The 26550-nt window shown below is 37.6% G+C and overlaps 1 protein-coding gene across 1 annotated transcript in view; it reads left to right on the top strand.

Moving 5' to 3' along the window:
* Positions 1-11668, top strand: part of LOC141752901 (roundabout homolog 2-like) — a 112806-nt gene extending 101138 nt beyond the window's left edge. The window contains exons 22-27 of the mRNA XM_074611155.1: positions 307-469; positions 2314-2571; positions 3979-4187; positions 9126-9287; positions 9429-9683; positions 10223-11668. Coding sequence (XP_074467256.1) covers positions 307-469; positions 2314-2571; positions 3979-4187; positions 9126-9287; positions 9429-9683; positions 10223-10224 — 1049 coding nt within the window. The 3' untranslated portion in view covers positions 10225-11668. The remainder of the gene's footprint in view (positions 1-306; positions 470-2313; positions 2572-3978; positions 4188-9125; positions 9288-9428; positions 9684-10222) is intronic.
* The last annotated feature ends 14882 nt before the right edge of the window (positions 11669-26550 follow it).

Raw genomic sequence — 26550 nt, 5'->3', positions numbered from 1 at the left:
AAATGTCAGGCTTACCGGAGATAAAGTAAAGCAAGTGGGGGAAGCAACTTAAAGTGGTTTGCCGCAGGTTTTTGTGCCTCTTTACGAAATGTCAACATAAAAAAAAGTCCTAATGCGCTGTCAGCACACAAAAAAAAGAGAAATAATGAACATTGGGTGGGAGACGGGTTTGAAAAAGTTCAGATAGCAGAGAAAGATAGAAGATAGCTTTCAAGGTAGGTGTTAGAGAATTCCGTATAGAATAATATTTGTGTACAGAGATTTCTACAGACTAAACTTCTTTCCCTCTTTACCTTTCCTCCCCAGGTACAAAGGTTGGGAAGAAAAAGAAGGTGAAGGGTGGAACAAAGGCCTCTAAATCAAATGGGACGTGCTGGGCTAACATGCCCCTGCCTCCGCCACCCATGCACCCTCTCCCTGGTACCGAGGTTGACCTTGACCGTTACCCCCAGGAAAACCATGGAGGAGGGTAAGATACATTCATATCTCATCAATCTCTGCCCTGGAACAGATGCGCACACAAACACAAAAACACACGTCGACAGAAGAAACACATGCAAACACAGAGGTCACAATATCCTGTACCTGTACCCAGAGTGTGTGTGTGTGCGTGTGTTTTCTATCAGAGAGTTTGGACAAGAAGTAGACCTCTAGCTACCTATTTTCCTAATATAGAAAAAATAATAGAAATAGGTTTGTATTGAGCTGTTATACACTTGCCAATGGAAGAAAATATATTATTAAAGGTCTTGTTGATAACATTTTCATATAAATTAATATTTAAAAAAATAAATAAGAATACATCCACAGAGCTTTAAGAAAATTGCAGAATAAAAGTATGGCTTTTCCTGAAAAAAATTGTTATGATTGTAAATTAATCATTTTAAACATTTTGGCAGGTCCAAAATTAATGTTTTGTTTATCTCTGTGGACCATATCTGATGTTCGGTTCCCACTTCTAACAAGGCAAACAATAGCAAAAACAATACACAACAATAGTAAAATGGTGTCACATTGTATCTCTAGCCAATGGATAAATGGCTGAGATTGACGATAAGTGCCTGGCAACAACTTATTGTGAAGTAAAAGCAATGGAACGGGGGAGGGAGAATGTGTCATCTATTGACTTAACTGAAATTTTCAATCCAATCAGACTAGAGTAAGTCAATATAGGAATGTCATTAAAGGGAAAATGAACTACCTTTTCTGTGGATGACTAATCAGTGTCGATGGTAAACGTAGTCAATTGAAAGAATAAATTCCTCATTGCGTGCTATATTGACCGAGAAACTGAGTTTGACGCTGCAAAATCTCTTGTTCTTCCTGCATCCCTTGCCGTCATTTGACGTGACATTAGTTGGATGCAAGGCAGAACTACAGTTTATTTTAGTTTGGATTTGTTCATCAGGAAGTCACGTCGAGATTAAAACCTCTTTTACAAGTGTGACCTAGCCAAGGGTCAGATAGCAGCATCAACACATAACAAGACAACGACATCAAATCACAGCAGCAACAATAGGTACGACAAAAATACATTACATCATACAGTGTATTAACAAGGCGGCATTTTGGTTTGTTAGATAATTGAAGTAACTGCAGCTAGCAGTGACCACCTCCTTTATTCTAAGTTTAGAATAATGTAAAGAGGGAAGGGTCTCAAGTTTAGGCTTGGCCTGCAGATCATTCCGGGACCAAGGACCATAGTGGATAAGGCTTGTTTTGCCAGCCTCTGTATACTGATAGAGGGCACTTTAAGCTGAAGTCATTTACGCGACCTAAGATTATGACTGTTTTGCAAAAATGTATGTGTTCTAGATGCCGCTCAAAGACAGAACACCCTTGCTGTCTTTGCTTGTAGTGCAAACTAGCTACTGTATGTTTCAAACAGCAAAAATGGCATCCCAAAATATGGACGAGGGTAAATTTGGCTGACTCGGATATTCAGCCGTATTTATTCGAGTGCACAGCCGAAAAAATGCTGTGGCGGCATTTTCTGTGCAAGAGAATATGGCCGGCAGACCTCTGGTAGTCAGAAGCTGGAGCGCAATGCCTCCTGGTACATGTAGGCACTGCCAGCACGGCTACGCGAGCAGGAGAACTCAGCTTTCTCGGCCAATACAGCACACCAAGCACCGGGGGATTTATTGCTTCAATTGACCACATTTACCGCCAACAATGACTGGACATCCTCATCATAAAAGGAGGCAAATTGTCCCTGTAAATCCTTAAATATTCCCTATCCTCTTCAATTATATGCAATCAACTGTTCAGCAATGTGATGATTAATACATAAAACATTTGTCCACATGCCAGATATGACAGCAACAGCTGGGCCCCGCCCATGTCCGTCCAGGCCTACCGCCACCAGAATTTGGACAATGAGGTGGAGGAGGAGAGAGGTCCCACTCCTCCCCTGAGAGGAAGGTCTTCCTCGCCGGCAGGAACTTCCTTCAGCCAGCCCTCGTCTTCCTCTCTCAGCTCTGCCCACCATGACGAAATGCAATCCATTTTGCAGGCCCACTTGGATGAGTTGACCAGAGCTTACCAATACGAGGTGGCCAAGCAGTCATGGTAAGGAACTTTTACTGCTCTGGTTTACTACATTTTGAGACCAACTTCCTTCTATAATTTGATGTATTTTTTTATGTCTCCGCGCTGGCGACAGCCGTGGGCGGAGGGATTATGTTTTCAGGTTGTCTGTCCGACCGTCTGTACGTACGTACGTCCGATCCATTCTCGTGAACGCGATATGGATAAGGATGAACTGATTTGATTTTGGTTGTCAAAAGTCAAGGTCACTGTGACCTCACGTCCATACCATTCTTGTGAACGCGATATCTCTGGAACGCCTTGAAGGAATTTCTTCAAATTTGGCACAAACGTCCAGTTGAACTCAAGGATGAACTGATTATATTTTGGTGGTCAAAGGTCAAACGTCAAGGTCACTGTGACCTTACGTTCATTTCATTCTTGTGAAAGCGATATCTCAGGAACGCTTTGACTTCCACTTGGACTCAAGGATGACCTGATTAGATTTTGTTGATCAAAGGTCAATATCATTGTCACCTCACAAAACACCTTTTTGGCCATAATTGAAGAATTCATATGCTAATTATGACAATTTCACACAAATATCTAACAGGATACAATTATGAAGTGATGACATTTTGAACAGCGTAAATGTAAATTGCAACTTTTCTGGTTGGTGGAGCCATACATCCATACATAAGAGGCAATAATTCTAGTTTGGTTGTAAAAAAAAACAACCTGTGTGACTGTTCGATCATTTAAAACCTTTATACTGTGTGCCTGCATCACAATTTTGTTCAAATACGTTTGCTTTGCTCAGGAGGAGAGATACCTGTAATTTTATTCATTTCATTCCGTTGATAGTTTGGGTTTTTTGCATATCAATAGCCGATGTTTGAGCGTCTTATAATACTGGTATTTACATGTGTCAGCCCAAACCTGCGGCCCGTGTTTCTTGCGAGCGATAAAAACAGCTCTCCTATTGATTGCACCTTTGATGGAGCATCGGGAGACTTGACAAGTCAGAGGCGACACGTGTTGGAGGGTAATGACTGGGTTTAGTCTAACATGCTGTTCTGACATCAGTAAATAGAGTTGGTAATTATGCATGCATCTCCTCCATGGCGGGATGTGAGCCATCGTGGAGGACAGCTGTGGGGGAGATAACAGGCATGTTGGTGACAGCCCTGCCCATCCAGATATCCTTTATCCAGCCCAATTACAACTCCATTGTGTTAGCACAACACACACCAGCTCTGAGAAAGTAATCAGTGAAATCACTGCAGGCATTCACAGTCTCTGCACATTGCATCTCTACCTTTCTGAATATGCACTGATTCTGCATTCTGAAACTTGTTTTCACGTATTTATGCTCATTATCTGACCTCCATTGCTTTTTTTAAATGTATTTTATTCCCTAATATACGGTATTTCCCTACAATGAATTAGGCACATGAAGGGCAGTCCAAACGTGTCCAGCACCCCCATCCCTCCCATGGACTTCATGTCCAGTACACTGGGCTCTGAACTGGGAGCAACTCTCCTTTCTGAAGAAGACGAGGATGTGGAGGAGGAGGAAAGATACGCTATGGTGTCAAAGAATCTGTGTGGCTTTGAATACACTCCCGGTCACAGCGTGGATAACCTTGAGGGCTCAGGTATGTTTTGCATGCGGTAAAAAACGAATTTGACTGAAGTCATTTCTTTTAAATGAGTAGACCACCAGGGCATTGACAGTAAAAAGGGTATAGGCGCCATCATCTCATCATTTCTGCAGCTCAAAATATGATGAAACCTTGAGAAATTTGGCCAATGCAGCTGCAGATAGATAAATAATAAGTCCACAGATAACATGATAGAGCAAACATACCAGTTATGGGCTTTTGTAAATAACTTATGTATAAATTAGGGCTGGCAAGCGATTGATATTTAATTGCAATTAATCACACGTTGTTAATTTGTTCAAAATGTACCTTAAAGGGAGATTTGTAAGTATTTAATATTCTTATCAACATGGGAGTAGGCAAATATGCTTGTTTTATGAAAATGTATGTTTATTTTGATATGATATATGTATTGGAAATCAATTAACAACCCAAAACAATGACAAATATTGTCCGGAAACCCTCACAAGTACTGCATTTAGCATATAAAATATGCTCAAATCATAACATGGCAAACTCAAGCCCAACAGGCAACAACAGCTGTCAGTGTGTCAGTGTGTTGACTTGACTACGACTTGCCCAAAACTGCATGTGATTATCATAAAGTGGGCATGTCTGTCAAGGGGAGACTCGTGGGTACCCATAGAACCCATTTTCATTCACATATCTTGAGGTCAGAGGTCAAGGGACCCCTTTGAAAATGGCCATGACAGTTTTCCCTCTCCAAAATTTAGCATAGTTTGGAGCATTATTTAGCCCCCTTCACGAAAAGCTAGTATGAGACGTTGATACCAATGGATTCCTTAGGTTTTCTAGTTTCATATGATGCCAGTATCTTCACTCTAACTATAAAATTGAGCCTGCTACAACCAAAAAAAAACAAGTTGGGTTAAAGAAATTAGTGGCATTAAAACATATTTGTGTTAACGCGTTATTATCCCTAGTATTAATATATGCCATTTCAACAATAGAACATATTCATTACGAATGTATAAAAGTATGGAAAATGTTGTGGATGACAGAGTTCCAAGTACATTTTTAAGTAAAATAATATACTGTTTTTAATTTATAGCTGTAATTTGATTTATTGTTTATTGAAGGCACACATTCATATGCACATACATATATGTATATTTATCGAGATTTGGACATATTTATTGATCCCTTTGTATCTTACATGGATTGTTTTATTTTCTCGTTATCCCTAACAAATGGAGCATTATTCAAAACATATGTCTAAAGAAACAGATGTAAGAATAACAAAATGTAACCATGTTTTTATCGGAAAATATGTTATTATGCGGGCATCAAATAGCTGTGGACAGATCATATTAAAAGTGCAGACACATTGCTTTTTTTCCTCCTATATGGAGCTGAAAAGGCTGCAGCCACTCAGCCCAAGAAATTGCATTAATATTAGAGGAGTTTGCAGTACACAGTTTAACTCCCATGACATTGTGCAGGAAGAAGTGTCTTCTTAATGTAGCAAGGCAAAGTGTGTGTGGAGGTCAGGGTTGTGGATGCATGTGTCTGACAAACAATGTTGCCTTTTTTTTTTTTTTAACCATGAATACAAGCTTTCCATAACAAAGCCTTTTTAGTTGCCATGCACAGATATCCCAATAGTAAAATAATGTAAAAAAACATGGCATTGAATGTTCAAAAACATATATTTTTTTTAACCTAATCCAGGGTTTCGTAGAGTCAGCCAATATCAACATTCCTGTCTGCCAATAGGGTTTGGACCACTGAGGCAGCAAACACTCTGCAGTCTGTTGGCTGGCTGAACTATCACCTACGGACACACTGCACAGAACAAAGACCAAGGCGTACAATAGCCCATTTAATATGGAGTGAAATTAGTCTCAAAATGGTCACTCTCAATGTGTATTACATGATCACACAAATGAAAAATAACAATTTGTGTGTCATTTTGGGTACACAAATTGTGTTCCAATCTACACACAAATACCAATCAATTCGAACACATGTAAAACAAATAACCTGAATACATATTCATATTTTACGTACAGATGTTTAGCTTCAACTTCACAGATCTGATCATTTTCGCTTTCGGAAAGATTCCTGTGTGCGCACGGATCGCCTGATACGCTCGGATAAGTTTTACAATTTCACGTCTCCAGCTCCATACAGTTCCGCAAATGCATGCTGCATTTAAGTACTAGTGGAAAACTGGGCTTTGGGTGAAATTGTGTGTAATTTTCAGATGAAAAAAAAATGTTTATGTAGCCAGCAGGGACAGTGATTGACACTGAAAGGTAATGTAGTAAAATAAACATAGCTGTTGTAAAGTAAGACATTTTTTATAGGCTTAAAAGTATTCAGTCTTGGACTTCGGTATATCTCTCTCAAGAACCACTCATCCAAACAACTTCACACTCAGCACTGCACTTCCTCGGGTCCTCAGCAATACACCTGCCAAGTGTGAAGTCCATCGGATGAACGGTTATTGAGAAACTCGAAGGACATACAGACAGATACTCTTTCCAGTTTTGTTATATATTCTACTCTAAATCATAGGTTATCCTTTTTTCTCTGTAAGTATTCTTTATCAAAGACATATTCTCAGGCAGTCTGTGAAAAGTTACTTGAAGCTATTCTGACATAGACATCAAAACCATAACATAGAATATATTAAAAACTTTAGTAGTGCTCTATATTTGAAAAGCCACACGTCGAACATTTAAGATTTGATGCATTTATAAATAAGGTTCTGTCTGAAAGCCTTTCTTTAGAGAGAAACTTGAAGGCTTCTCCCACAGGGACGGAACTGTACCATTTTTAGACTCCGTTGTTTGACAGGTTAAGAGATTGACTTGTGCATTGAGGATATGTGTTTTCAACATTTTTAATAAGCCGTTGCGGGGCAAAACTCAGGTCGGTATGACTAAAAATATTTACCAACATTAGCAATGCAAACATTTTATCGTGTCATGTTTGTATTAGAAGTGCTAGCAGGCAGATTGAGAAAATAGCTTCAGTCCAGTGAAACAAATGAGGAACAAAGCCAGTGTGGTGGCAGTATTTCCACAGGGGGTGCCATATTGCAGATGTGGATTTAATGCTTTAAATCAGTGGTCTCAAACTCAATTTACCTGGGGGCCGCTGGAGGCAGAGTCTGGGTGAGGCTGGGCCGCATCAGGTATTCCACAAAAAAAGCTTTGTTAAAAAAAAAACAATCTTCTCAAACGTCATTATTAACAGTTCTTTAACTTGAATGGGTTCTTCTGAACATGAACGGTTCTTCTGAACATGAACTGTCCTGAACATGAATGGAACATTGAAGAACATGAACGGTTCTTCTGAACATGGCCTCTATTGCGTCTCCCACTTTTCCTGAAATTGTCTGTGCTCGTCACCAATCTTTCTCTTCACTGCAGGCTTTGAAAAAGACATGATTGGGGCTGTGTGACAAGATATATATTCATTCCACTTGGTGTCACTCCACAATAAAGTCGTGCCTGCTGTGTTTGTGTTGCTCTGCAATTACACCACCAAACCGCTAGTTGGCGGCGGCGTCTCTATGAGTTTCCTTCTTTCATCTGAGTGGATTTGTGTGAACAAACATTGAAAAGATGGAGGCAGAGAGAAGTAGAACTTTCTGTGGTTGTCCGGGGTCCTGGCCGCTCAGCATCGCTGACAGACTGGACCAATCACAGCTGTTGCGGTCTGCGTCGCCGCGACGTGTAGTTACATTTCTGGAGAGGTGCACGTCAGGCTACGGCGTCGATTCAACGCAGAAGTATAAATCAAGCTTTAATCTAGTTTATGCGATGTTACACGGGCGCCACCATAGTTGTTGTGAAATGTTTCTCTGCTTGCATCAAGCCCGGCCGATTGCCCGTCCCCGGGAGCCATATACCCCACTGTGATGGGTAGGTTCGTTCAGCTCGGGCTCGCGCAACAAAGGGACCTTCCACGGCAAACTGCCATTCACATAAATCTCGCGGGCCGAGGGCGCCTGGTTAGCTCAGTTGGTAGAGCGGGCGCCCATGTAACAAGACTTGGTCCTGACCGCGGCGGCCCGGGTTCGAATCCGGCCTGTGGCCCTTTCCGCATCCACTCTCTCTCTCTCCCCCCTTTCCAAGACTCTATCCACTGTCCTGTCAATAAAAATGAAAAAATGCCCCCCAAAAAAAAAAACTTTATAAAAAAAAAAAAATTTGCGGGCCGCACTAACATTAAACTTTCATATCAAGGTGGGGGCCACAAAATATCGTCTTGCGGGCCGCAATTGGCCCGCGGGCCGCGAGTTTGAGACCCCTGCTTTAAATGGTATATTTTCATGATTTAAATAGATTCAATGCTGTTCTATGTTTTGAACTTCATACAACTGGTTGCTTAATTGCTGCAACAAAGAAAAATAGGTCCTGAGGCCTTCTGATTAAAGCACTCAGTAATGATATTCTCTTAAGAATGTATACTAAGTAGTAAGCATGAGGGAGTTATAGTTGTTTATTTCCACAAATATCCTGCGTGATGGAAACTTGTGAATCATCTTCAATACTCCTTTCAAGACGTCACATGTAGACTCGTATGTTTAACACAAGTTTGACTTGATTTCAATTGTCGAAGTGTCCTTAGGCAAGACATTTAACCCCGAAATTGCTCCTGAAGGCTGTGCCACCGGTGTGTGAATGAGTATTTAGAGTAGATCCTGATGGGCAGGTTGGCACCTTGTATGGCAGCCTCTGCCATCAGTGTATCAATGTGTGTGTGAATAGGAATGCTGACATGGAGTGTAAAGCGCTATGAGTCGTCGGAAGTCTTTAAAGGCGCTATATAAATGCAAGTATAGGATGTAACATTCACCATTACTTAAGTGTCTTGCTCAATCCATTGCATGTGAGCCACATACTTGTTCAGGCATGCTTAGCCAAATCTTTATCTTTGTTAACTCCCTCTCGGTAGGTAAAAGCTCGCAACAGTGTCGCTCCGACAGCTCTGGTTCAGCAGACCATGGCGCACAGGGCACACATAGCCTTGGCCACAAGAGGGCAGCACTGACTGGCCTCAAACCACAGGCGGGCAAAGTTGGGACTCTGCCCAGACGAAGAGACAACAACGCCGAAAGTAAGTTATGTCTTTTTACGCTCTCCCAGCACAGTATTTGCCAGAAAATCCTCGTTTATAGTAAATTCAGAGAGGAGCACCTCTATCATGATGTCTCATTTGTATCCTTCGCCAAATACCCCTCGTTTACCATCCACTCAGCAGCCCACACACCGGCCATGAAGTCCCTGCACAGCGTGGGTTCCCGCATGCACAGCTCGTGGGCAGCTGCGGCCTCAGACCCCTCTGAGGAGTGCATGGTGACCGTGTCGACGCTGGAGCGGCAGCATATGGCTTCCTGGAGCGGCACAACATCCAACAGGGCCACCCTGAGTAGGGGCTCCCACAAGAGACCTGGCACAGATCCCACCCACAACGGGCATCCTTCCACAAACAGCACAGAGAAAAGGGAGCACTGTAAGTGTTGATCCCCACGAGGATGTACTTGTGTGCACATAAAACATAATGAATGTAATCTAAGCAAGCAAATGTCACTTATGTCTGCAGAGAGAAATAATATGCCAGTTTTACTGAAACTTTCTTGTCATTTTTATAATCCATTTTATAGTTGTTGTTTTTTTTCTGCTTCACTCTGATTGACAAAGAATAACAGAAAAGCCATGCAGTTTAGTAATTATAGGGCAAATAATGCATCGTAAATTGTGGCTGTCACTTCAACAATTTGTAAAGAAAGACGAGACAACTCAGATTTGCCTCTTCTAGTCAGTTGTGACAGCATCACAATACAGTTATATAATGTATACCTCTCAATAGGGATAAAAAAGTGTATATTTGCAAGAAGTATAACAAGAAGGAAAGCTGTAGAATCCAACCAATTTCAAGCTTGCATCCAAAATGAGATACATCCTTGAATTGTGAAAATGGAGATGCAGATATTGAGAGTGAAGTATTAAATGTCACCCAGATTTTACATTGTTGTTTTTCTGCTCTTCCAGAGTCTTTGTGAAGCATCATTCCCTGCAGTTGTTCCCTGTCCCAGGACACCTTGTTTGTAAGCGCTATGAGATTTTCTCTCTGCGAGTGACACAGAATGATGTTTGGGAGACGGAGAGGAGACAGAATGAAGACAAAAGGAACAGAGTGCGAGATAAAATGCAGAGCTGTAAATGTCATGTACAGACACAGACACCAGTCTCACAGTGTTATTTTCATCCCCCCTCTTCAAAAGAGTAAACGGTATGTTATATGTCCCGCTTCTTTTTTCTGTCACATGGTGTACAAATATTCACACGGTGGAGATGAAGAAGAAAAATCACGACAAAATGACTAACTAATACGAAAAAGGACTTGCATAATTTGTAAATATATTTTTTAATGTTTTTTTTTCCTCTTCCTTTTTGCTTTGCTATGCAAGCCAAACCCAATGTTGTCTCTTTTGTGATTTATTACTGTGAATGATTTTTTCATTAATGCTCAAACTGTTAGCTTATTTTGATGAAGCTACTGTATCGTTGTACTTTGCACAGAGCGTTTTGGTGAAAATAAGCACAAACCCATTGTCAGCTGAGCTGAGGAGGAGAATCATAATGGCAAAGAGGGACGTCTATGTTAAACAGAACCTTAAACAGAAGATATATACTTGGCTGTGCTATAATTGTTTTGAGAAACAGCTGCAAGGAAAAACACAGGTAAATACTTGGAAATAATACGCCAATATAACAAACTGTGTTTTACACTACTTCCTATTATGCATTACACTAACAATGGTTCTCAGCAAATAGTTACCAGAACATTGTTTTATGGTAACAAAGCAACACATCAGTTGTGATATCCAAAGCAAAGACATAGGAAAATAGGTTTGTGTCTCTTCCCTGCCATTCACAAAAAAAAAGAGTATGTTAATAAAAATATATATATATATTTGTTTTGGTAATTCTTTTTCCAATTACATACAGTGACATAGTGACAGTGCAATATTGAAAGGACAATATGACAGTAAAGGGAAATGTCCAGGCCAAAATGTCCTGTTGTCACTTGAAGACAAATGACATGCAGAGTTTAACGACAAGTATATATGATGTTAAACATCAAATAAACTATACTATATTTGTTCTTATGTATTACACTGTTAAATGGTTATGAATTTAAACTATCATCTCACAAAGATGTATAGTCTTGACCAACTGCCAAATTTGAAGAGCTTTTAAAAACCTTTTTCCAGTTTTAAAATGCAGCCAATTAGCGTTTTCTGCCAATGAGATTCGCGATGCGATGTCTTTCCACTTGTTTTGGATGGTTTTGTTCTGATCATTGTTCTGGTAATGGCTCTCCCTTTGAAGAATCTTTATCTGCCAGATTGGTTTGCCCTCAGGAATACGCAGCCACATACAGTTGGGCCGTTTTTCAATCCTTTGATGCAAAATAAAATGTGTATGTGAAAACAAACCAGATTTCTTCTCACAATGCCTATGAATCTGACACACTGCATTTACCCACAAAAGTTTTGGAATTTTGAAATTCCTTTTTTTAAACTTCTCAAGCTAGTTTAGATATTGTCTTTTTTTATATACAATATAGAATACAGAATTTTATTATTTTTGCCTGAACAGATATCTTTCTTGTTTCCAAGTCCATGGATTCAATGTTAGAATATTAGCGCCCTATATATGTGGTATTAATACAACAACGTAGCCAGTGGCTCACACAGGTGCTACACAGTTAAATGATGAATTATTTTACAGGGTTGTTCTGACTGTATTGATCTTACGTGATTCTATTTCTCAAAACCTGCTCATGGCAAACATCAGATAAAAGATCCATACACTGTAATGGTAGAAACCAGCTAATTGGAGTTAACAGATAAACATTTCGATCTAACAGAGATCTTTGTCAGATGTTGTCAAATAACCATACCACAGCAGAACACGATAAAGATGTAGAATGCCTCTCCTTACAGAAGGTGCTCTGGATGATTTATGTGATCCATGCTTTACATTTGTCTGAATTTTTGATGTCTTAGGTTAAATTTATTCTTTCAAAATATCTTTCTTGATGTTTACATAGTTTATATATATATACTGTCGGTAGAGTGTATGTGTGTGTGTGTGTGTGGGTGGGTGGGTGGGTGTGTATATATATTTACATACTATATGTTTACATATGTATGTAAATCTTGTGTATGCCGAAAGAAAGTCATCATAAAAGTTATAGTATAGTATGTCGAAAAAAGCCATAGTATAGTATTTAGTATTTTTTTTAAAAAGTCATAGTACAGTATGTCGAAAAAAGCCATTAGTATAGTATTTAGAAAAAATTTAAAAAGTCATAGAATAGTATGTCGGAAAAAAGCCATAGTATAGCATGTTGACAAAATAAAAAAAACAGGACATAGTATAGTATGTCAAAATAAAGCCATAGTATAGTACGTCAAAAAAATATAAAAAGTCATAGTACAGTATGTCGAAGTAAAAAGCCATAGTATATTATGAAAAAAAATTAAAAGTCATAGTATAGTATTTTGAAAAAAAAGTTATGGTATAGCATGTCGAAAAAATTAAAAAAGCCATAGTATAGTATGTCCAAAAAATAAAAAAAAGTCATAGTATAGTATGTCGAAAAAAAAGCCATAGTATACTTTGTCGAAGAAAAGCCATAGTATAGTTTGTCAAAAAAAAAGCCATAGTATAGTATGAAGAAAAAATTTTAAAAGTCATAGTATAGTATGTCGAAAAAAAAGTCATAGTATAGTATGAAGAAAAAATTTAAAAAGTCATAGTATAGTATATCGAAAAAAAATCATAGTATAGTATGTCGAAAAAAAGCCATAGTATAGTATGTCGCAAAAATAGCCATAGTATTGTATGACGAAAAAATGTAAAACGCCAAAGTATAGCATGTCGAAAAAAGTCATAGTATAGCATTTGGAAAACATAAAAAAGTCATATGTATGTCGAAAAAAAGTCATAGTATATTATGTAAAAAAAAGTTATAGTATAGTATTTTAAAAAAAGCCATAGTATAGTATGTCGAAAAATATGTATAGCCAGTATGTAACGTATTTTGGATATTTTTTCTGACATATTATACTGTGTTTTTTGTTTATATTTTTGACTTAAAAAAAAACAGTCGAAATACTATATACTATGACTTTTTTTAGACATAACATACTATGAATTTTGTTTATTTAATCAACATACTTTACAATTTTTTTTAATTTTTCAACATACTATACTGTGACTTCTTATTTTTTCGACATACTAAGACTTTTTTTCGACATACTATACTAAGACTTTTTTCAACATACTATACTAAGTGTTTTTTTTATATACTATACTTAGACTTTTTTAATTTTTTCGACCAACTATACTATGACTTTTTTTCGACATACTATACTACGACTTATTTTTAGTTTTTCAACCTACTATACTATGACTTTTTTTCAACATGCTATACTATGACTTTTTCATATTGTTGACATACTATATGACTTTTTCTCGACATACTATACTATGAATTATTTATATTTTCGAAATACTATGATATGACTTTTCCAAATACTATACTGAAACTTATTTAGATTTTTTTACATACCATACTATGACTGTTTTAATTTTTTTCTAAATACTATGCTATTACTTTTTTTTTACATATTATACTATGACTTTTTTTGTGACTAATACACTATGACTTTTCTATATTTTTTTAAATACTATACTCTTTTTTTTCGACATAGAATACTGACTTTTTTTTTAATATTTTAAATTGGATATAGTATAGTATGACTTTTTTTCCAACATACTATACTATGACTTTTTTATATTTTTGACATACTATAATAGGACCTTTTTTTTGACATACTACACTATTACTTTTTTAATTTTTTCGACATACAATATTATGACTTTTCCTTAACTAGACAGACAAATAGCTCCTTCAACACACTGTAGTAAATGAATGATGGATTTATTGCGCACCACTGTTAGTATTGACAGTATGAGAATGGAGTAAAACTTAAATAAAAATATAAAATAAAGGAAACAATGATTAAGATAAGCCTCATTAATAAACATTTCCATCATGCCTATCATATGCGTCATAAAGCATATGTGAGATATCTAGCTACCAATATATCTAGCGGAAAACCATGAACAGGACAGGTTACATAGTCAACAATGAGTAGTGCGTAACACATAAAAAAACATGGTCTAATCTAGCCATCCACACAAAATATAAACATTGATGTAAATATTTGCATCTTATAAAAGCAATACGTACAGACCATGATTCTAAAAGTGATTCCAAAAGAAGACGGATGCAGATGCTCTGACTAGAGTGTTCACCTTTCTACTCAGGAGTGCAGGGGAAAACAAACATGGCCACCAGTGTCAAAGGACAAGCATTAAAGCCTGTAGTAAAAAGAAGCAGCAATCCCTAGTGGCTGCAAAAATGAACTGAAAGTTCCTTTTCATCAGGCCAGAACGTAATATACTATGACTTTATTTAAATGTTTTCTATATACAATACTATGACTTTTTTACGAAATACTATACTATGAATTTTTAATTTTTTCGATATATTATACTATGACTTTTTTCCAACATACTATAGTATGACTTTTTAATTTTTTCGATATACTAAGACTTTTTTTCGACATACTATACTATGACTTTTTTTTCTTTTTTTCAACATAGTATACAATGACTTTTTTCAAAATACTGTACTCTGACCTTTTTAATTTTTCAACATACTATTGTGACTTTTGTTTCAACATAATACACTATGACTTTAGTTAATTTTTTCGACACTATACTATGACCTTTTTCGACATACTATACTATGACTTTTGTTTAATTTTTTTGACATACTATACTAAGACTTATTTTAATTTTTTCGACATACTTTACTATACTATGACTTATTTTAATTTTTTCGACATACTGTACAATGTCTTTATTCAACATAACATATAATGACTTTTAAAAACTTTTTCGACATACTATACAATGACTTTTACATTTTTTTTAATTTTTAATTTTAATTTTTAATTTTTTCAACATACTATTCTAGGAGTTTTTTCTCAACATACTATACTTTGAGTTTTTGAAAAAAAATGTAAACATACTGTACCATAATTTTTCTTCCACAAACTATACTGGTACTTTTTTGATTTTTCGACATACTATACTATTACTTTTTTCGACATACTATACTATGCTTTTTTTTTCATATACTATACTATGACTGTTCTTTTTTTTTCTGACATACTATACTTTCACTGTTTTTAAAAATGTTTTGACATACTATACTATTATTTTTTTAATTTTTTCGACATATTATACTATAACTTTTTATTCGACAAACTACACTTACGTTTTTCATTTTTTTGACATACTATACTATGACTTTTTCTTATTTTTTTTAATTACTATACTGACTTTTTTCGGTCATACTATAGTATGACTTTTTTATTTTGTCGACATACTATACTATGAATTTTTTTCGACATACTATATACTATGGCTTTTTCATTTTATTCGACATACTATACTATGATTTTTTTGACATACTATACTATAATTGTATATATATATTTTTGACATACTATACTATGACTTTTTAATTTTTTCGACATACTATATTGTGACCTTTTAAAAAAAAATATTTCTATAATATGACTATTTTTCTACATACTATGACTTTTTTATTTAGTTTGACATAGTATACTATGACTTTTTTATTTTAGTATGTCGAAAAAAGTCATAGCAATATGTCATGCAATATGTCAAAAAGTCTTACTATAGTATGTGTATAGTATGTAGAAAAAAGTCATAAAAAAGTTATAATATATTATATTGAAAATAAGTAACAACAGTATGTCAAAAAAAGTCATAAAAAAGTAATTGTATAGTATGTCGGAAAAGGTCATAAAGTCATCGTATAAGCATGTCCAAAAAAGTAAAAAAAAAAGTCATATTATAGTGTGTCGAAAAAGTCACAAAAAAGCCATAATATAGCATGTCCGAAAAGTCTTAGTGTAATATGTCAAAAAGTCATAGTATAGTATGTCGGAAAAAGTCATAGAATAGTATGTCAAAAAAAGTCAGAGAATAGTATGTAGAAAAAAGTCATAAAAAAGTCATAGTATAGTATAGATTACTGTGTTACTGTCCATCTTATTCAAATAATTTAAATTCAAATAAAGATCTATAAGCTTTACCATTATCCTTGCACACATGAGGATGGTGTATGGCCTCCAAGAATTGACTGTCTGACACACTGGTTAAATATATGGTGTCTTAAAAACATATTTTGTCTTGGCCATAGTTTTGAACAAGTTTCAGATTCAACTTTATTCCATCCCAGAGGAGCCAGGAAGGACTCAGTTAGAGATTCAGTTATCTCTGAATGACATTTCCCCAAGCAAAGATCTGGACAGCAGTGGGGAGGATAGCTTCAGGCTATGGTGCAATTGGTGCTATGCGCAGTGTGGGACAGCTTGTCAATATTTGTATCTTGAGAGAGATAGACAGGGATTAGGATTGTCTGCAGATATTGTGCAGACAGGGCACCATGTGCAATCCACCATTTAAGCTTTAAATCCAACTGGTTGAGTTTCCAGAGGTGATATGGGGACAAAAGATTTGGCATTGTGTAGTCAATACTATACTCACTTTGACACAATTTGGTTTCTCTATTACAGGGATCAGCCGCTCTTCCTCCACACAATCTCACCACCAAGTCCTGCATAGGCTCCTCTTAATTTATCTAGCTTGTAGTACATGTGAATTTAACGGAAGAACAGAAACACATAGCCAATCCCACAGGGCCCAATTACAAAGTTCCACCTGCAGAGTTACAGCTCCATCTTATAAAGATTTAGTTTAATACACTGGTGTTTGGAATGGTGTGGTCACTTTAGGGGTGTTTACTGTAACTGTTATTTACTGCTGTGCTATTTGTTCAGCACTCAGGGGAACAATTTGGCCTCAAACTGCTTCACTTCTCTGGACATTGCTACAAAGAAATATTTGTAATGGAGGATCCTTTTTTCTACAGAGAGCACAAGTAGTAATAATGACAACAAAGCAGAGACGACCACATTAATTTAGCCAGACATTTTTCAATTACTATATAAAAAAGACAATTCACACGGCACATTGCGAGCATTCATTCTAGTATTTGAATGATGTGACAACAATGTGAGAAAGCTTAAAAACAAGTGTGAACTAGGGCTGTCAAAGTTAACGAGATAATAACGCGTTGATGTAAATTCTTTTTAACGCCACTAATTTCTTTAACGCATCAACACAATCGATCTTCCAGAGATTGTACTGGGCTCAGTTTTAAAGATAGATATGGTACCAACCGTGTCATACTAGCTCGTTGCGAAGGAGGCTAAATAACGCTCCAAACTTACGCTAAGTTCTGGTGAGGAAAAACTGTCATGGACATTTTTATAGGGGTCCCTTGACCTCTGATCTCAAGATATGTGAATGAAAATGGGTTCTATGGGTACCCAAAAGTTTCCCCTTTACAGACATTCCCACTTTGTGATAATCACATGCAGTTTTGGACAAGTCACTGTCAAGTCAGCACACTGACACACTGACAGCTGTTGTTGCCTGTTGGGCTTGAGTTTGCCATATTATGATTTGAGCATATTTTATATGCTAAATGCAGTTCTTGTGAGGGTTTATGGACAATATTTGTCATTGTTTTGTGTTGTTAATTGATTTCCAGTAATACATATATGCATATGTTTGCATAAAGCAAGCATATTTACCCACTCCCATGCTGATAAGAGTTTAATTAAAATACTAAATCTAAAATGTATTAAAAACTTGACCAATCTCCCTTTAAGGTACATTTTGAACATCTTAAAAAATTTGATTAATTGTGATTTAGCATGGACAATGATGTGATTAATCAGGATTAAACATTTGAATCGATTGACAGCCTTAGTGTGAACAAATGTCTATATTTCATTTCCTCCATCCTTTGTATGTAATCAAATGGCTAAAGATTAAAGATGTTAATATTTAAGACAGTTCTTCAGACAAAATCACATAATACATCTATAGAAATAGCGACTATCCACTTTGAACTCAGTGTGTTTAGTCATTTGTGCAAAATAGCCATACAGATTTAAACAAAAATCAGTCTGTCTGATTGTGGATGCAACAAAACAGTCCTCTGAGTAAATCACCCTCTTATCTAGGTGAACATAAATGAATAATAATGACAGGCAGCAGTTTACAGTAACAAAATCAGCTTCACACAATACAGACAGTGGACATATTTATTCAAGATGTAACAAAATGCAAAAATGATTAGCATATTTGCATGCACGATATTCATATCCGTAGTGCCAACATGACTGTGAAGAGCCAATTTTAGACACAAGAAATGTCAGAATCATACATTCTCAAAGGAAATGTAGACAGTGTGATTACAGAGCTCCACTGTATATTTTGACACACGACCAACGAGACCTATCTGCATTCATTATACTGTATTTTATCTAGCCTTTTAATGCTGTGCATAACAGCCAGACTTTACATTCAGTATAGGGTAGGCTTTCTTACTCTGCAATCATTATTTCTGCTTTAATGGATGAAGAAAGGGAAGGAACATCACTCTCTTTTCTATCTTTTGTTAGATCTCAATATTGCATGAGCGGCATCATTTCATGAAATTTTCCCCATCATGTGGTGGACAACCTTTTCAGCCTGATTATGTGTAACATTGCCCTGAAAGGCAGATTTCTGACTCATGACATTTGGCTAATTGCAACATTCAAACAGTGTGGTGGTTAACATGCACCCCCACCGGAGACTGCGGGTCCCGCTCTGTGGCTCAGTTACCCTGAGGGTAAGCCAAAGGCCAGCGGTCTCCTGGCCTTTAGCTCCCTCAGTGACCAATTTATTTTCATCTTGTTCACCCTGATGGTTCAACTACTTCTTTTATGTTGCCACTTCACATTGTGCCATTGATATGAAGCAGGGAGGCCTCCCCTGGAGGTCTCTGATAGAGGGCGTTTAAGTAAATACAGAAAGTGCATTTGCATGCTGATATTAGTATATGTATCTTTGCCTATATACTTAATCTCACAAATCCGGACACACTCTCCAGGTCTCAGCCTCCAGGACTCGCTCTACTGAAACAAAGACTCAGCTCTAGTTGCTGGACGCTCCCCTGGAGAGTGGAGTGGTGAGCTGGTAGTTCTGCCTTTCTAGTTAAAACAGATTGTCTCTGCACTATTGTCCAAAAGTCTGCTGATGTTGTCATGGACTCTCCCTGAGCCATAAGAGCCTTAAAGCCGATCAGATAACAGCCAGTGCATTTACTATCCTAAATCTAAAATGTCTCAAATTTAATTCAAATTAATCAGAGACAAGACAACAACGCCTGCCGGCCATGTTTAACTTAAAGTCCCCCTCCACTAAAAAAACGTGGGTGGACTTTTCAGCGAAGAAAGAGACATATTTTGTCGAGAAGTTAAATTTCTTAGATGAAAAATACTTGGATATTCATAGATTCTGGATTTTTGAAACTGAACTTTTCTGAGGAAAAAAAGTATTATTCAAAGCATATTATTTTTTATATGTCTAAAAAAAAATGTCTGTAGGGGACCTTTAAAGGTAGTAATCTTAATTTTTTTTTTTCTTTGAATCTCGATTTTAAAGATGATCCAACCGAAAAACCCAGCCCAGTATTGCCAACTCCAATGAAAGTAGTGAGCAGCACAAGCTCCAAAAGTCCCTAAATCTAGCGAGGAAGTCACCAAGTCCATCCCTTCAGGCCTCCCTCCAAAGCCACTTCCTCAAAATGATCCTTATAAACATATCATAATGAAAATAAACAACAAACATGGCTATTGTTAGTACTCAAAGCTGTCAAGCTAGCAGCTGGAAGACTCTGGTGATGCACAATGAGTGCACGGGCAGAGTGTGCGCAGTCAGGCAGGTGTATAGGCCATTCAGTCATTTCATTAGACGGGTTTATTACAATCCTGCAACACCCACAGATACCAGATTTGTTTTCGTTTTTTGTCAGAGCATTTGATTTATTGAAGGACCAATATGTAATATATTAACTGTAATAAATCAGAAAATGACCATTACATGTCATCAGAGATTAAGGAAACATGCTGAATTGAAATACTGGCTTCTACAACAATCAATGCTACAGCCAATAAGTTCTCCTTAGAAATTTCCATTCCGGTCAGAGCGTCTGTTTTGTTTTGGATCTGTGTGACCCCGTCCACTGCCCATTTCGGAACCCCGTTGCCACATATGAAACAAATTGGCACAGCCTTCTGCAGCCATGGAAGCAAGCAAACAGACAGGATCAACAGAGGTAACGTTAACGTTAGATTTTACCCGACATTAAAAGCCTCGGCACATGTCTCTGTGGTCCGTGTGCGGCTGGGTTATCAAGGCAACGAGTATTTGAGACACACAGCCGGGGAAGTGATTTAAACTACTGCTGCTGGCCAGAGACTAATGCGGTCGTGTCAAGAAGGTAACCCTCAAATTGCAAAAACGTCCAATTATTTGGAGCCATGAATTTTGAATTTGGACTGCTGTTACCCATTTGAAAGTGTAGCTGTCAGTCCTACATATTGTTCCTTTAATTGCTGTCGGGATGTAATGAGAATGTCAACAACTATGACACAATGTATTTGAACAACAAGTTCAAATACATTAGTATTTTCTGCAAATCCTAAAACACGTTGTTAATCTTTCACTTTGTGACATAATATACTTGTGATTGATTTTGTTCATGGTATATATATACTTTGTTACAGCCCCCGTTCTCTCCTATAGGGCTCCGACATTTATATTTAGATGTTATAACTAACTCTCCTGCTGCCAGATAAGGCCATGTCATCACCCTCTCTGCCTTGAGTGCAGCTTTCTCATTTGCCACTGTAAGTCCTCTCGGTGTCCTATCCTCCCCCGGTTTGCAGTCAACTTTTATAGTGACAGACAGTGATGCATCTCCATAAACAAATTTGAATTTACCACTGCTGGATCGAGCTCCACCTCGCCACCAGATTCATTATCTCTGACACCTCCTAATTCCTCGCCAACTGTCTGCTTTAAGAGAAAGTAATCTTCCACAAACACAACTGCAATAAATTTTGAAATCGTAAATTTGCACTTCATTACTCCTGCACTCATAACTTCTCACTCAACACCGGTGTCACCTCACCCCCCTGCCTCCGAGTATGTCAATGACACAGGAAAACATTCCCCCCCCAAAGCCGGAGAAACGCTGCCTATCTCCGACGCCACCTGTTTGTTTCACTGCTCTGAAGCTAATCAATGTCTTCATCACCTCCAGACTTCTTTTCCTGCAACAGTGCCTTCTGCACAACCTCAATAAACCTCATTATGTAGAAACCCCTGCTGCCTGAATGATTACATGTACCAGTCCTCCAAAGCCTCCAATGACTTCCACAACAAATGCAGGAATAATATTTGGGATTATTTCAACATTTGGCGTGTGACAATGGGAGGAAATTGAACACCTAGATGACATATGGTGCAGCTCAGCTGGTAGGTCAGAGGAGACATTTTTATTCGCCATACCGTCCCTATAGATATGTCCCCCTTATGAAGAGTTGCTCAGGGTTGACAGCCATCAGTTTTACTTTTTCTGTCAGCTTCTCTAGCAATCCCGCCACATTTGCCCTAGCTGTCATGGCCGGCTCTTTGTCAACAGATTGCAGAGAATCTGCTGGATAAACATGGCAAAATTGAAAATGAAAGTTGGCAGCACACATGAACACACACACACACACACACTCACACGCAGTATCTTAGAAACCAAGGCAAACACTTGAATAACCCACTGTAGACAGTTGTCCTTGAAAAAGGAAGAAAAACAGAAGAAAGAAAGCAAAAGCAATAGAAGGGGATGAAGGCAGCCATTTATGGTGTTCAGAAGTAGTTTTTCAAGAGAAGAAAAACAGCATTACTCACACGACCGAATCATCCTCAGAATTCTATTTGGTTGCAATCAAGTCATTGGAATAATTCATGAAGAGGCTGATTGCATGAATGACTCAGTAAACATACTGTAAAAACTATTAAATGTTGCATATTCAAGTTTCAATTTAAGTAATGCCCATGCACACAACAGCTTTTTATATGTAATCATCATCTCAGAGGCAATAATGAAAAGGATTTCCCCCCCCCCTTATTAATAGGGTATATATATATATTTTTTTTTAAATTCAGCAATCATGGGTCAGCGATGTTGATTGGAATAGACATTACCTTCACAGCGTGAGTTAAAATTAGTCATCCATCATTCAGTCATATCACTCGTTTGAAGTGATAATTGGACAAAAAAAGGTAGATCGCACTGTCGTAGCTGCTGACGGCTGTGCAACTATAAAGGTCAGACTTTTTGCACAAGGACACATACGAGACGGTCTCACAGGTATTGAAATTAGCCTTTGTGACTCTCACCTACTGTTAATGAGCAAATATTGTGAATGCGGCCATTAATTATGTATTATGAGAGGTGATAAAATGTTAGTAATTACATTGTAAGTAATACATACAAGGATATATTTTCTCTATATTTTCTCTACTACTACATGTTTTGTATCAGTATGTTGTCTGAGTGTTTAGTGCTTCCTTGGCTAATTGTGCACTCGATTCGAATGTTATCAGCTCGTTAAATGTACATTATCACTTGCGATGAGCATCAAAGCGAAACTTAAAAGCAACACGTTCCAACGTGTTGTAAAACTGAATGAAACGTTACATTTTGAATCAGGGGTGAAAGAAGTTCACCGGTATGGTACTCCGTACCACTAAAAGATTCAGTGCCGGTATGCAGTACCGGGAAGAGGGGGTGGCAGCTGCCTGCCAAAACCCATTTACAACCCGTCACTCACAATTGCATTTCCAACAAGAAAACACATGTGCTAACATCAGGTCAACATACAGTTAGTTATCTCCACCAAGGAGGTTATGTTTTCAGTTCGGTTTGTCTGTTTGTTTAATGTACACGCATTAAGGTCAGACGGGGAGCGACACACCGCCTGCAGCACTTTCACCATTTAAATAAATCATTTTCTATATATGATGTCAAGTTTTTTTTAATTTCTTTCTACACCATACAGGCATTGAATCATGTGTTCAGGGATGCATGAAGCTGGGGGGTGGGAGGAGAACAATATCAAGCGTTATTACATGGCTGTGTTGAATACTCGGTTCTGATTGGTCAATCAAGGCGTTCTGCGGTCTGCAATTTCTGTATAGCAGACCGTTGCTATGGGCACAGTTCTGATGTCGGACTCTGGCGGAACATTTTTGTGTCAAAATATTGATATGTTAAGTAAGTAGCTGTGTAATAAGCGGGATAATGTACAGCTAGCGGGTCATTGTTATGAAAGAATCCCCTTCAGGGCGATGAGAGACGGGGTCCAACCCACTGCTCCGCGTCGGGGATTCTTTCACAACAATGACCGGCTCGCTGTACATTATCCCTTATAGAAGGTTGGGGTAGTCTAGTAGAACCGGCAAGAACTTCAATCTACTTTCACTCGTTTTGAACACTAAAAAAATGGCTTCTTTAGGTTCAGGCAACAAAACTACAAATTCTTTAGGTTTAGGCAACAAAACCACTTAGTTAAGTTTAGAGAAAAACAACGTGATTTGGCTTAAAGTTCTACGTTTCAAAAGTGAAAGTGAAACTTAATGCTCCTGTAATAATTACTGCAGTCACTTAAGGGTCCCTGTTGTCTTATTTTATTCCTTCTTTTGGCAATCAACAATGTGAATAGATGACAAATCCTACTACTGGGTGTAGCAGGGCCCTACTGACCCACATCTATGAGGCTTATAACCACTGATAACGCCCCATTCAATGACCCGATGACAGTCTAATATGCTGCGGTGTGTAATCAATATTAAAACTGATAAATTATCCTACTGTGGCGTATAAAGTTCTCAAAAATTACACTACTCAATACAATTGTTATTAAATTATTTTTTTGTTTATACTGTCGATGTTCTTTAGTTACACAGTAAGTAGCTTTGCAGTGTTTTCTTTTTTGTAGATCATCAGAATAACTAAGAGCGATTTGGGTTATTTCTTGCACATTTAGTCACTTTACCTACTGCCACAATGTGAGTGAGTGAGAACAGTTGATAGACTGAAGAAAACCATACAAGTTTCCCGCTATTGTGTGAAGTGTCTTGAGTGATGTGGATTGTTGCGGGTCAGTGAGTCTACAGGAGGATTGATGTTGGTGATTAAGGGTTTAAAAAGTGCTGAGCAGCCCTCTTCATTGTACTTTATTTTTTCTCTGTTCCCACAAACTTCTCCAGGTTCTGTTGTGTTTATGTAGAAGTAGGAATAAGGACTGAGACAACTTCTCTGAGAAGTATGATCCTACTTGAAAGGTGAGGAGACCATCCTTCTGCCTCTGATCCACTTCCCGCTGGCAGTGTGTGTTCTGAAAGCTAAGTTTGATAGAGTGGGAAAACAGCCAAATAGGGAGTTTAATTGTTTATAGGTTGAGGGGAGCAGTGGATTGTGAGAATTTAAGATTTAATTACTGAAAAAGGTTTTCATTATTATCATTATGTCTGTCTCCTGGTCCCTTCAGGTCACTTGACCTTCTGAAATGGGTCATAAATATGGAGATTGTAGCCTATTACCTGATAAATTTTCATACACTGACTCAAGTTTATCCTGCAATAACTGATTTCTTGGGCACCTGAAGGCAAATGAGCTGTGAAACAATGGTATAATGAACTTGTTTGCAAACAGTTTTCTATTCAGTAGATACAAAGTAACATTAGCATTCATTTGGAGTTGTGTGTGTGTGTCCAGCACTCTGTTTTTAATCTCCACCAACCCCTAAAGGAAATATTCTCCGCTATGTTCACCAGCTAGTTATTAACTGTGTCTCTCGGATATTTGGTGTTTGGCAGGTAGTGTACGATGGGGTTTTGATGATGATGCGAGAGGTGAAAGTGAATAACTAAAACTGTAAAGTTACAGGACCGACAACCAAAACAATGAGCTGAAAGACACCAGAAGGCTTCATACTGTAGAGCTGTGGGGAACTGCAGAGTCAGGTGATTAGTCTCTGTGGATTTCTTTATGAAAAACAACCCTTACATACATATTTGATCCATTGTTAACATAAAAATATTGACTATGGCCGCTTTAAAGCTGAAGTCGGTAACTTTGAGCAAATATGATAAAAAAGGTTATTTTTATAAAGCGGTCACTGTATCCTGACAGTAGTGCATGAGACAGGTAATCTGAAAAAACAATAAAAAAAACAAAACAGGTTTATCTCTGCCCTCCTGCGCTCCTAATGCAAGATTTCTCATTCTAAAATGAGAACGTTTTCCCCGGCTAGTGGGCGGTGCTTGGTTTTGGCTCGACTCTATTCAATATGGCGGTCACAAACTTTCTCATTTTACACCTAAACGGTATACTAAAATATGTTTCTGAAAACATTTGAGGCAAGAAATAGGTGTTACAGTAATAGAATGTTGATTCATATTTAATCAGCGCTGCCGTTTGACAGTTCGATCGGAGTTTGATTGACAGCTTCCCTGAGGCTGCTCAGCTCTGATTGGTTGTTTTTGTTCGGGCATGGTAAAAACATGATTTCTTTCATAGAGTATCTGTCTCATGCATTACCGTCAGGATATAGTGACAGATTTATAAAAAGTAACTTTTTATCATATTTGCTAACGGCTAATAAATTACCAACTGCAGCTTTAAGCGTTTTGGATAATCTTAAATCATTCACAACAAAAATAATATCAGAAACATAGAGTAATTGTCAGTAATGCCTACCAAAGTCTAATTTGAAGGACTCAGATTAAAGACAAAGTGAACTGAAAGTGAAATCAAAGTCATTCTTCAGTTTGTGTCTACTCAGGTAGTCACAATCACATTTTGTATTTGATATCAGAGGTAAAAACAAAAGCACCACGAAGGTCATGGTACCTACTCACTTCACTTATCACTGCTGAGTGAAGTTGGTTCAGGATCAACCTTGTTAATTAATCACAATGAATGACTTCTGTAAAATTATAAAATCACTGTAATTATTTGCGGATGATGCACCACTTACTGAGCGAGTCAAGGAATAGTCAAACTGATACTCGCACACATAACTCGTGCATTGAAAGACATCTGCGAAAGACTTTCTTCCCTTCAACAGCACACAGCTGCTCTGTTGATTGAGGTTCATACGTGAGGTTAATGAAACAGCATGTCTCATCACATCCTCACAGTTTTCTTTTTCTCCCGTCTTCCTCATCCACCATCA

Source organism: Sebastes fasciatus, chromosome 16, assembly GCF_043250625.1.
Source record: "Sebastes fasciatus isolate fSebFas1 chromosome 16, fSebFas1.pri, whole genome shotgun sequence".
Classification (NCBI taxonomy): domain Eukaryota; kingdom Metazoa; phylum Chordata; class Actinopteri; order Perciformes; family Sebastidae; genus Sebastes; species Sebastes fasciatus.
Note: the sequence above shows the minus strand (reverse complement) of the source record. Positions and strands in the feature narration are given on the sequence as shown.